The sequence below is a fragment of the Salmo salar genome, chromosome 04, assembly GCF_965601325.2.
Source record: "Salmo salar chromosome 04, fSalSal1, whole genome shotgun sequence".
Lineage (NCBI taxonomy): Eukaryota > Metazoa > Chordata > Actinopteri > Salmoniformes > Salmonidae > Salmo > Salmo salar.
In genome coordinates, this window is record NC_138294.1 from 77,340,417 (window position 1) to 77,353,023 (window position 12,607).

General features: G+C 42.7%; 1 protein-coding gene across 1 annotated transcript in view; it reads left to right on the plus strand.

The window, feature by feature from the left end:
* The window catches only part of kirrel3a (kirre like nephrin family adhesion molecule 3a), a 281,100-nt gene that overhangs the window by 142,502 nt on the left and 125,991 nt on the right, over nt 1–12,607 (plus strand). Inside the window, exon 2 of the mRNA XM_014197820.3 lies at nt 8,104–8,253. Within this exon, the coding sequence (XP_014053295.1) occupies nt 8,104–8,253 (150 nt within the window). The remainder of the gene's footprint in view (nt 1–8,103; nt 8,254–12,607) is intronic.

A 12,607-nucleotide genomic window follows, 5' to 3' on the forward strand; every position in this document is an offset into this window, starting at 1 on the left:
CTAGGAGTCCAGGGCTAGATTGAAGCATTACATTGCACCCCCACAGATCCTGAGATTCCATTTGGTTTTAAATGCAATGTAAATGTGAACAGACTTTGCCCTTAAGTCTCTCTTGGGGCAGTGCTCTTTCTGAGGTTATCTTTGAGGTCTCAAACTGTCGATTTTGTTTGTTAAACTGTGTCAGACCAAGTAATTTTTCAGCATTTTGAGATGGCAGCCTTTTGACATTGGTGAGAGTACTGGGAAATACATTTGCTGTGGAAAGTCAGCATGAATATTGTTGATGTGTCACATCCTGGCCAGTATATAAGGTTAATTGTTTTGTAGTTTGGTCATCAGTCATCATCAGAGCTGCCCGCCAGTCAACAGTCATCATCAGAGCTGCCCGCCAGTCAACAGTCATCATCAGAGCTGCCCGCCAGTCAACAGTCATCATCAGAGCTGCCCGCCAGTCAACAGTCGCCAGAGCTGCCCGCCAGTCAACAGTCGCCAGAGAGGTCAGACTGCGCTGAACTGCCGGAGTGGCCAGACTGCGCTGAACTGCCGGAGTGGCCAGACTGCGCTGAACTGCCGGAGTGGCCAGACTGCGCTGAACTGCCGGAGTGGCCAGACTGCGCTGAACTGCCGGAGTGGCCAGACTGCCCTGAACTGCCGGAGTGGCCAGACTGCCCTGAACTGCCGGAGTGGCCAGACTGCCCTGAACTGCCGGAGTGGCCAGACTGCCCTGAACTGCCGGAGTGGCCAGACTGCCCTGAACTGCCGGAGTGGCCAGACTGCCCTGAACTGCCGGAGTGGCCAGACTGCCCTGAACTGCCAGAGTGGCCAGACTGCCCTGAACTGCCGGAGTGGCCCGAGTGGCCAGACTGTCCCGAATTGCCAGACTGCCCAGACTGTCCCGAACTGCCAGACTGCCCAGACTGTCCCGAACTGCCAGACTGCCCAGACTGTCCCCCGGCGATGCCAGACTGGTCCGACTGCCCCTCGGCGATGCCAGAGTGGCCCGACAGCCTGGAACGGCCGGAACCAGAGCCACCTCTAGAAATAGGTGGGTTGGGGAGGGGGGGTGTCGCACAGTGCCGTCGTTGACGGCAGCCACCCTCCCTTCCCTCCCTTTAGAAAAGGGGACTTTTTGTTGGTGTTGCTTGGGGTTAATTTTTGTTAAGGTGCTTCTGGGGTAGCACCTTTAAGGGGGGGGGTACTGTCACGTCCTGGCCAGTATATAAGGTTAATTGTTTTGTAGTTTGGTCAGGGCGTGGCAGGGGGTATTTGTTTTATGTGATTCGGGGTGGTGTGTTTGTGTAAAGGGTGTTTGATTTAGTATTTCCGGGTTTTGGTTTATGTTTAGTTAATTCTATGGTTAGTCTAGTGTGTGTGTTTCTATGTTTGGTTGATTGGGGTTGGGACTCTCAGTTGAAGGCAGGTGTTGTCTATCTGCCTTTGATTGAGAGTCCCATATATTAGGGTGTGTTTGTATGTGTTATTGGTGGGTGATTGTTCTGTGTGTAAGCCGTATGCTTTACCAGACTGTTTGTAGTTGTTCGTTCGTTTCGTTTTGTTATTTTGTATGTTCATTTTTGTAGTTAATAAAAATCAAGATGAGCATACACGTACCTGCAGAGGAGGCACATTTTATGAACGGAATGACGTAAAAACCCAAGAGTCAAACAAATAGGTCCCCTTCTCAAGTCAACAGTGCTTTCACCCACGGAACGTCACAGTATTTTTTACTACCTGACACTGTCGCCCTTTGCTTACCTGAAGATGATGTTGGCAGTGATTTCGCCAAGATATCAAGTCCTGTCTAAATCTGTGAAAGGCTGCTACCTTGCCTGCATGAACGAAACAAATGTGCCCCTTAAGAGCACCAGCAATGCCTCATGTAACACAATGTTGATTCCACTAATGGACTGAGAAAATGTTGGATTGTCTGAGGAGAAAGGCATCATGACTCATCAGCCTGATCGATATTCAACATGCCATCCATCTTGCAACTGTCTGGATCTGGACCATGTGATGACTGGTAGATAAATAATCGTATATAAAATACAAAAATACTGGTCACTTTTTACGTAAAGTAATAAGCACATATTACAACAGCTGTTCAGCAAGAGCACTTAATAACATCAGATATAAGATAGAAATACAGGTTGCCATAGAAACAATAGATACAAAGTAGACACCTTATGAGCTGTAACTGTCAAAATGGAGGTATAATAAGGAAGCCTGTAGACAAGACAAGACTATGTCTGCCTCTCAAATGGCACCCTATTCCCCTTCAGAGCCCTATGGGCCTGGTCAAAAGTAGTGCAGTATATAGAAAATAGAGTGCCATTTGGGACATATAATCCTCTCTACCACGCTAATATAGCACAGCAGTTCTTCTGTTTGCTGTGTCTGTTCTCTTTGGAGATTCATCTAATCAATGGCTGGATGATGTGTATGAAAGGCACATCTCATAAAGCCGCAGCTTATTGAATTAAAAGACAGAAATCGACCAAGTATGTCTCCAGAGAGAGCAGAAGTAAATATTTGGTTCATGTCGTCTGCTTTCCCCCTTTTTTTTGCATTATAGGAAGTAAAGAGCTAAAGGATTTTCCTGTATAAAATGTTTGGATACAGTGTACTGGAGATGTTGATATAGTAGAAAGCCAATTCAGCAAGATCTTGAACATGTGTTATTTGCTATAGTAAGACATTCAAGTTTTCCTCCTACAAAACTATATAAAAGCCGGCTTTGTCCTGCACGTACCTTGTACCGAACCCTCCTCCGGAGAACCCTGTCTCACAATATTCACACCCTTTCAAGATGCGTTCTCTAAATGAGGTTAGCTGCTGTCAGCAATGCACCAGTCCATACTTCAGTGTTGATTCCACTAATTGTACAGTAAGGAAAAAAAGGATTTGATCCCCTGCTGATTTTGTACGTTTGCCCACTGACAAAGAAATGATCAGTCTATAATTTTAATGGTAGGTTTATTTGAACAGTGAGAGACAGAATAACAAAAAAAAATAAAATAAAATGCATGTCAAAAATGTTATAAATTGATTTGCATTTTAATGCGGGAAATAAGTATTTGACCCCTCTGCAAAACATGACTTAGTACTTGGTGGCAAAACCCTTGTTGGCAATCACATAGGTCAGACGTTTCTTGTAATTGGCAACCAGGTCTGCACACATCTCAAGAGGGATTTTGTCCCACTCCTCTTTGCAGATCTTCTCCAAGTCATTAAGGTTTTGAGGCTGACGTTTGGCAACTTGAACCTTCAGCTCCCTCCACAGATTTTCTATGGGATTAAGGTCTGGAGACTGGCTAGGCCACTCCAGGACCTTAATGTGCTTCTTCTTGAACCACTCCTTTGTTGCCTTGGCCGTGTGTTTTGGGTCATTGTCATGCTGGAATACCCACCCACGACCCATTTTCAATGCCCTGGCTGAGGGAAGGAGGTTCTCACCCAAGATTTGACGGTACATGGCCCCGTCCATCGCCCCTTTGATGCGGTGAAGTTGTCCTGTCCCCTTAGCAGAAAAACACCCCCAAAGCATAATGTTTCCACCTCCATGTTTGATGGTGGGGATGGTGTTCTTGGGGTCATACGCAGCATTCCTCCTCCTCCAAACACGGCGAGCTGAGTTGATGCCAAAGAGCTCCATTTTGGTCTCATCTGACCACAACACTTTCACCCAGTTGTCCTCTGCCAATGAACATCTGAATGATTCAAACTTCAGACGGGCATGTATATGTGCTTTCTTGAGCAGGGGGACCTTGCGGGCACTGCAGGATTTCAGTCCTTCACGGCGTAGTGTTACCAATTGTTTTCTTGGTGACTATGGTCCCAGCTGCCTTGAGATCATTGACAAGATCCTCCCGTGTAGTTCTGGGCTGATTCCTCACTGTTCTCATGATCATTGCAACTCCACGAGGTGAGATCTTGCATGGAGCCCCAGGCCGAGGGAGATTGACAGTTCTTTTGTGTTTCTTCCATTTGCGAATAATCGCACCAACTGTTGTCACCTTCTCACCAAGCTGCTTGGCGATGGTCTTGTAGCCCATTCCAGCCTTGTGTAGGTCTACAATCTTGTCCCTGACATCCTTGGAGAGCTCTTTGGTCTTGGCCATGGTGGAGAGTTTGGAATCTGATTGATTGATTGCTTCTGTGGACAGGTGTCTTTTATACAGGTAACAAGCTGCGGTTAGGAGCACTCCCTTTAAGAGTGTGATCCTAATCTCAGCTCGTTACCTGTATAAAAGACACCTGGGAGCCAGAAATCTTTCTGATTGAGAGGGGGGGACAAATACTTATTTCCCTCATTAAAATGCAAATCATTTTATAACATTTTTGACATGCATTTTTCTGGATTTTTTTGTTGTTATTCTGTCTCTCACTGTTCAAATAAACCTACTATTAAAATGATAGACTGGTCATTTCTTTGTCAGTGGGCAAACGCACAAAATCAGCAGGGGATCAAATACTTTTTTCCCTCACTGTACACACACACACACACACACACACACACACACACACACACACACACACACACACACACACACACACCACACACATGGGTGTGTGACTGTTTCTCTCAGACAGACACGGTGCTTGACCTATACTGTGTACATTACAGTAGATAACCACTGTGTGCTGCAAGAGAATCTATAGCCGGATATGTCTAATCATCTCTGCTGCCAGCAATAGAAAGACATTGCAGTCATTTGTTGCAATGAGGGTTGAGATGGGAATGAATGAGAGTAAAGACAGATCAAGTTGAATAGCTACATGGGATCATTTTTGATTTGATGGTTCCTGTAATTCATTTGCAATTAAAAAGGTAATTGTGATGTTAATAGAAATGCTCTCCTAATATCTGGTGTCATCATTACCGTAAGCCTTACGTCAACATAAATGGCAGGCAATGAAAGTTAAGTGTGAATATTTCCATGTGAAAATGTATTTATGAATGTGGGATGATGTGGCCGAATGCCAGCACCATATCCTGTGCATTTTTTCGCTATGCGAGCCAATCCCCATTAATTCAACCATCCATGGACGCTATCTAACTAACACACTGCATAGTCACCTGTGCAATTGTCCATATTTGGACAGCCTCCGTCTCAGCAGGACTTTCAACTGTTGGATTAGTTTTTCTTCATCCTGTCCTTCATCTCTGTTCAGCCCGTTCAATTTCTTGTTTGTTTATACCTTCACTAACAGCTACATTCCCTCTCCCTCTCCTTGCCCCATTTAACAGAAATGATTGGTAATTACCGTTTGTTTGTATTCTGTCCAGTTCTCTGTTGAACATAGCTCAGTTAAGTCAATAGTTCATTGCTACATCATTAGAGCTTTATCTTTTGCTTTTCTGTAGTGGTGCATGGTCCGCGGACTTGCTTCCATCCATAGCTTCTGTATGCTTATTTTCACTGGGCTTCTGTGGCAACATTAGTATTAGGATTCATTGTTGCACTCAGGAAAAAAATATCTAACAAGCGCTTCATCAATCTAACATCTACCCCCTTGGAAGCAGCGCAGTTGCTCACCAGGCAACCGTGGCTCAGTTGGCAGAGCATTGCGCCTGCAATGCCAAGGTTGTGGGTTTGATACTTGCTGGGGCCACCCATACAAAAATGGATAAGAGCGTCAGCTTTAACCCCCTGAGGTTGATGTATGTGACATGCTGAAATCAAATTAGCATAATAAAACAATCCCCATAAAATCTGTCAGTTTAAGACAGAGAACAGTTTTTTGCATTGAATGCGTCTCAATCCATCGCATCCACCTACGTAATACTTCCACATCTAAGGTGAACGGTGACAGAGCTAGAACGGTGTTTGTCAGACCATGAGACATTCCGACAATTGGTCTTCTCACAAAATTTTTGTTGCCTACAAACGATTATGACCCCTCTAGGGAAAGATGAGACTGTCATGAACATGACAATGTTCTCCGTTTTGACCCCCACAAGCATCTTGGGACTCATCTGAAGTCTGTACAGCCAATCTGCCAACTAATTTATTAAAAAAAACTTTTTTTTTAACTTTTTCTTCCCAATTTGGTGGTATCCAATTGGTAGTTACAGTCTTGTCTCATCGCAGCAACTCCCGTACGGACTCGGGAGAGACAAAGTTCGAGAGCCATGCGTCCTCCAAAACACGACCCAACCAAGCCGCACTACTTCTTGACACAATGCCCGCTAAACCCGGAAGCCAGCCACACCAATGTGTCGGAGGAAATACTGTACACCTGGCGACTGTGTCAGCATGCATGCGCCCAGCCCGCCACAGGAGTCGCTAGAGCAGGCTAAACCCTCCCCTAACCCGGACGACGATGGGCCAATTGTGCGCTGCCCCATGGGTCTCCCGGTAGCGGCCAGCTGGACTCAAACCAGGATCTCTAGTGGCACAGCTACAACTGCGATGCAGTGCCTTAGACCACTGCGCCACTCGGGAGGACCGATCAGCCAACTTCTGTCTGTAGCATACAAACAGTTTGGGCTACACACTAATATGACCCCTTTATGTAAAGGACGCCTATCGGCCTCACAAGACTCATCTGAATGTCCCCCGGTACCAGTCGAAACAATTTATGGAAGTACAAAACATGACCAAAAGTATGTGGACACCTTCTCTTCGAACATTTCATTCCAAAATCATGGGCATTAATATGGAGTTGGTCTCCCCTTTTCTGCTATAACAGCCTCCACTCTTCTGGGAAGGCTTTCCACTAAAAGTTGGAACATTGCTGCAGGGACTTACTTCCATTCAGCCACAAGAGCATTAGCGAGGTCGGGCACTGATGTTGGGCGATTAGGGCTGGCTCGCAGTCGGCGAACCAATTCATCCCAAAGGTGTTCAATGGTGTTGAGGTCAGGGCTCTGTGCAGGCCAATCAAGTTCTTCCACACCGATCCCGACAAACCATTTCTGTATTGACCTCGCTGAATCAGGAAAGGGCATTCCCCAAACTGTTGCCACAATGTTGGAAGCACAGTATTGTTTAGAATGTCATTGTATGCTGTAGCATTAAGATTTCCCTTCACTGGAACTAACGGTCCTAGCGCGCACCATGAACATCAGCCCCAGACCATTATTCCTCCTGCACCAAACGTTACAGTTGGCTCTTTGCATTGGAGCAGGTAGCATTCTCCTGGTATCTGCCAAATCCAGATTCGTCCGTCGGACTGCCAGATGATGAAGCGTGATTTATCACTCCAGAGAACGCGTTTCCACTGATCCAGAGTCCAAAGGCGGTAAATTTTACACCACTCCAGCCAACACTTGGCATTGAGCATGGTCATCTTAGGCTTGTGTGTTGCTGCTCAGCTATGGAAAAACATTTCCTGACACTACCAATGAACAGTTATTGTGCTGACGTTGCTTCCAGAAGCAGTTTGGAACTCAGTAGTGAGTGTTGCATACGAGGACAGATGATTTTTACGCTCTACGTGCTTCAGCACTCAGCAGTCCCGTTCTGAGAGCTTGTGTGGCCTACCACTTCGTGGTTGAGCCGTTGTTGCTCCTAGACATTTCCACTTCACAATAACAGCACTTACAGTTGACCGGGGCAGCTCTAGCAGGGCAGAAATGTGGTCTTGTTGGAAAGGTGGCATCCTATGACAGTGCCACGTTGAAAGTCATTGAGCTCTTCAGTAAGGGCGTTCTACTGCCAATGTTTTCTTTGGAGACTGCATGGCTGTATGCTCGATTTAATACACCTGCCAGCAACGGGTGTGGCTGAAATAGCCAAATCCACTCATTTGAAGGGGTGTCCATATACTGATTTTTCTTATATCTCTCAGATATAAGATAAACACTTTTTGGGGGGGGGGACTATCTGTTGTTCCATGTAGTGAGTCGGTTATTCAATGAGCTAATAGTAGTAAGGCCAAACGTTTCCTCAAGTATTTGTTTTATATATTTTTTAGATACTTCAAGGGCTTAAAATTCAAAAATTATCCTTCGTAGGATGTTCTTAAAACAATTCAATTTAGCTTAGTAGACAGGACGTAGACTCTTGTGGTTTAATGGCATATATCACTAAATGTGTCTGTACAAAATGAAATGATATGGAAACTATGTTGACATTATACCCTTTTTCTCTGTTTCAGGGGCCAGTGCGGTGTTTACCCAGCAGCCCACAGACCTGGTGGTGGTGGCGGGTCAGCCAGTGACCCTGCCCTGCTCCATCCCTGGATACCACGGCATGGTGCTCTGGCTCCGAGATGGCATGGCCCTGGGAGTCAACAGGGACCTCTCAGGTAGGAAAGCCCCTTACTTATTATGCTATCACTTTACTTAGAATGGTGATAATGTGGCATTTATCAAGGAGGACGACTCATAATAATGTCTGGAATGGAGTTAATGGAATGGTATCAAACATATGGTTTTCATATGGTTGATACCTCTCCATTGACTCCATTTCAGCCGTTATTATAAGCCATCCTCCCCTCAGCAGCCTCCATTGCATACCGCAGCACAGCTTGCGGGGTGCTGCGGAATGGTATAGCATGTTGGGAGTGCATGACGTAATAGTATTTTACTGTCAGCCATTGCTGCCATTAATGCTAGTTCGACCACCAGAGGGCGTCTTTGAGAAGCTAAGTTAGTGAAATGACATGCAGCTGTAGGCCTAAGAATGTTAGAATGTTAGTTATTGAATGTCGCTGTTTTAGCGTAACTTACTTATTGGCATAAAAGCCTACTTCAATATACAGTATATCAATCAATCATTCATTAATTTGTGCATGTCATCACACAGCATACAAGCCATCCATGTCCTTAAATACAGTCAAGCATTTTAGTTATGAAACAAAATAAAAAAGGGAGCCTTGCATAATTAAACAATGAATAAACCGCAACATGTCGGCTAAAGCGATTGAATTCATGAATGCATTTGACTGTTTTTAATATTGGCTGTACATTTTTTGTTAGAACAGACTGTATGGGATTGATTATAATTTATTATTGTATTTGTTGTGCTGTTTATACTGTTAGAAATGTAGCTTAATTAAATTGATTTATATTATGGTTTCTCTATTCCAAGAAAAACGAAAATGCATTTTAGGCCTCAGGGTTTCCGTTAGGAATATATGGTGCTGTATAATGTGACCGGTTGGGAGTAGGCCTAGGCTACTAAGCGACTGGGAGGGAAGAGCAAAATAATCCTAACATTTCCACACCCTAATTGTAGGCTAACCAACTCCCAAACAGAGATTCAGTGAAAATAAAAATCGTATTTATTGATCAAGATCAGTCTTCATGCTTGTCTCAAAGCAGCGCGAAACGGTGCTGAAATAGTTGAATACATGCGGGTAGGCTATTGCTTCAAATACTATTATAACTATTGGATGACTTTGGGTGTTTCAGTAAGCAACAATTTGTTGCCTTCAATTGCATTAGCCAACTTTATTCCAATATTTCTGTAATTCAGTGATATTTATTCCCATAGTAATTTATTACATTTACTTGTGGAATCCATCCAGATGTGGTTAGAAAACAGTGCATGTGGTGGGCTATGCAAAGAGATAGGTGAAGTGACATGCCATTAAATACTTGTAAAGTCCCTAAACTTGGCAAGAATCTATTGTCCTGCTGATAGCCCATCAAGGGTGAATGGTTTCTTTTGTATTCCAATTTATTGGAAAGGCTACGTTGTTGCATACTTACAGTACAGTGCACTTTCACTCCATTATCCGCCTGACTCTCTACCAATGCCACCAGATTATTATTTATATTGTTGTTATCTATTCGGTAACATTCCACAAGTAAATGTAATAAATAAAACACATATATTAAATAGCTCAATCTCTTCTTCTTCATCCTCATCATTCAGTTCATTCAAATTCAAAATTCAATTCAAAAGATTTTGTCACTCCCGTTCAACAACTCCAAATCACTTTTGCATGTGCTCCAAAGGGATAACTTGAAATAACATAATATAGGTTAATTAAATAATCAAAAGGCAAAATTGTATTATTTATTAGCCTAGTGGATATAAGTATTTTAGGCATATAATGTGAATTAGGCCTCATGTAAAGTCATTGTCAAAAGTGCAAGGGATAGTGTTGCATGACAAACAGGTGCTGTTAGATTACAATATAATTAATTTGCCAGTTTGGAAGACTGTAAACAATACTAAATAAAGTATAAGTAATACCAGAGAGTCTGTTCTAATTAACACAACATAGCAAAGCTTAAAAACTGCCAGATTTGTGAAATTGCTTTATCCAACATTTTGCGGTTGCATGAGGCTTGGTGATCATAGAATCAAACAGGCAACAGAAACAGGAACAGCATAGGGCTGAGTGATTCACTCATTCCTGGCTTTCGTTCAAATAAGTAATATTTTAATGCAGGGTTAAAGACATTCTTTCTGATTGTCTTTAGTATGCAGTCTCTCCTCTCGCTACAGCTAATTTTGTTTGAATTATTCTGTGGATTATAATAAATTCATATATTTGTAGGGGTTTATGCATTTTTCGTTAGGGCAAATCTGGTCTCTGATATTGAGTTAGAAATGTACAATTTTAGAGTACTTAAGCATTGAATACATTGCAAGTTTGCCCTTTTTTGGCCTTTATGCTACACTTTACGATTGGACTCAACTCCGACTGACCGTCTATCGGTAGTCTAAACTGTGGCACAAATTGGGGGATTTTTCCACACCTAACCGAGCTATTAGACGATCCTTTTGTAAATTAATGACGATGTGAATGTTTCAGTCAGTCTCTATCCCATCGCATTAGACTCCTGCATCAAGCAAAAAAAATCAGCTGATGGATGGTCCCGGAGTTTAGAGAGAACTTGGGTAAATACAATGGCGCAATTACACTTGACATGTGGACTGACGATTTTGAAAAATAGGACACTTATGCCTTACAGCCCATTACATAAATGAAGAGTTGATGCTATCCACCACAGAGTGGGACAGTGCAGTTCAAAACTGCAGATAACATAAGGCCAGCTACTGTGAAAGAACACTTGTGGATCTTGTTGATTTCCTATATGGCTTCAAAAGGCCAACTGTCCACCTGGTAATTGTGTGGTTCCAAAAGATAAAGCGTCACCTTCAGATGGATGTGTGATTTCATAGAGAAGCCAGCTTCGAGCCTGCGACCAGGCACGGTGGATGATATCCTTTTCCTGCACAGCATTTTGAAGAAATCCAGTGATGAATGGACTGTGTTTGAAGTTATTGTTTTACTATATTTATTTGTTGTCTAAGATTAGAATGCTCTTTAAACCGGGGTGGCAGGTAGCCTAGTGGTTTGAGCATTGGGCTAGTAACCAAAAGGTTGCTAGAGCTAATCCCCGAGCTGACAAGGTAAACATCTGTCATTCCGCCCCTGAACAAGGCAGTTAACCCACTGTTCCTAGGCCGTCATTGTAAGTAAGAATTTGTTCTTAACTGACTTTCCTAGTTAAATAAAGGTAAAAAAAACTATTTCAGTTATCAATGCGCCGCATTGCAAAAATATATATCTGATCTTAATTCATGGCATGGTTTCTTTTCAGCATAATTAAGGCAGGAAAGATAGCCTTCTGTCTGTAGTCAAAAAAAACATTAGGCTAAATAAATGTAAATTATTTTATGGTTACCGGATTGGCTCTTGGAACTCAATAAGAGGTGGCTTCGATCTATATAATCATTCATTCAGAAGTTTAACCATTCTGGCGCAGGCGTTCCGCTAGCGACCCACCTCGACAACATCCAGTGAAATTGCAGAGCGACAAAATTCTAAATACAGAAATAGTCATAATAAACATTCATAAAAAAATACAAGTGTTATACATCGGCTTAAAGTTGAACTTCTTGTTAATCCAGCCGCTTTGTCAGATTTCAAAAAGGCTTTACGGCGAAAGCATACCATGCGATTATCTGAGGACAGCGCCCCGCATACAAAAGCATGAAAAACATTTTCCAACCAAACAGATGCATCAAGAAAGTCAGAAATAGCAATAAAATAAATCGCTTACCTTTGAAGATCTTCATCTTTTTGCACTCCCAAAGGTCTCAGTTACACAATGAATGGTTGTTTTGTTCGATAAAGTCATTCTTTATATCTCAAAAATTTCAGTTTATTTGGCGTGTTTGATTCAGAAATAAACCCGTTCCAACTCACCCAACATGCCTACAATGGATCTAATAAGTTACCTGTAAACTCGGTCCAAATATTTCAAACAACATTTCTAATCCAACCTCATGTACCCTAAAATGTAAATAATCAATCAAATTTAAGATGGAATAAACTGTTTCCAATACCGGAGAAAAAAATACATGGAGCGCTCTCTCATTCATGCGCACCAAAAGACTAGAGTCCACCTGAGTGACACTTAGAAAGAATACGACTACTTTTTCATTTTTCAAAAAACAAAACATTGAACAATTTCTAAAGACTGTTGACATCTAGTGGAAGCCATAGGAACTGCAATCTGGGTCTTAATAATTCGGCTGCCCCATAGAAAACATTGGAAAATCCAATGACCTCAACAACAACAAAAAATCCTGGATGGATTGTCCTTGGTGTTTTGCCTGCCAAATAAGTTCTGTTATACTCACATACATTATTGTAACAGTTTTAGAAACTTTAGAGTGTTTTCTATCCAATACTA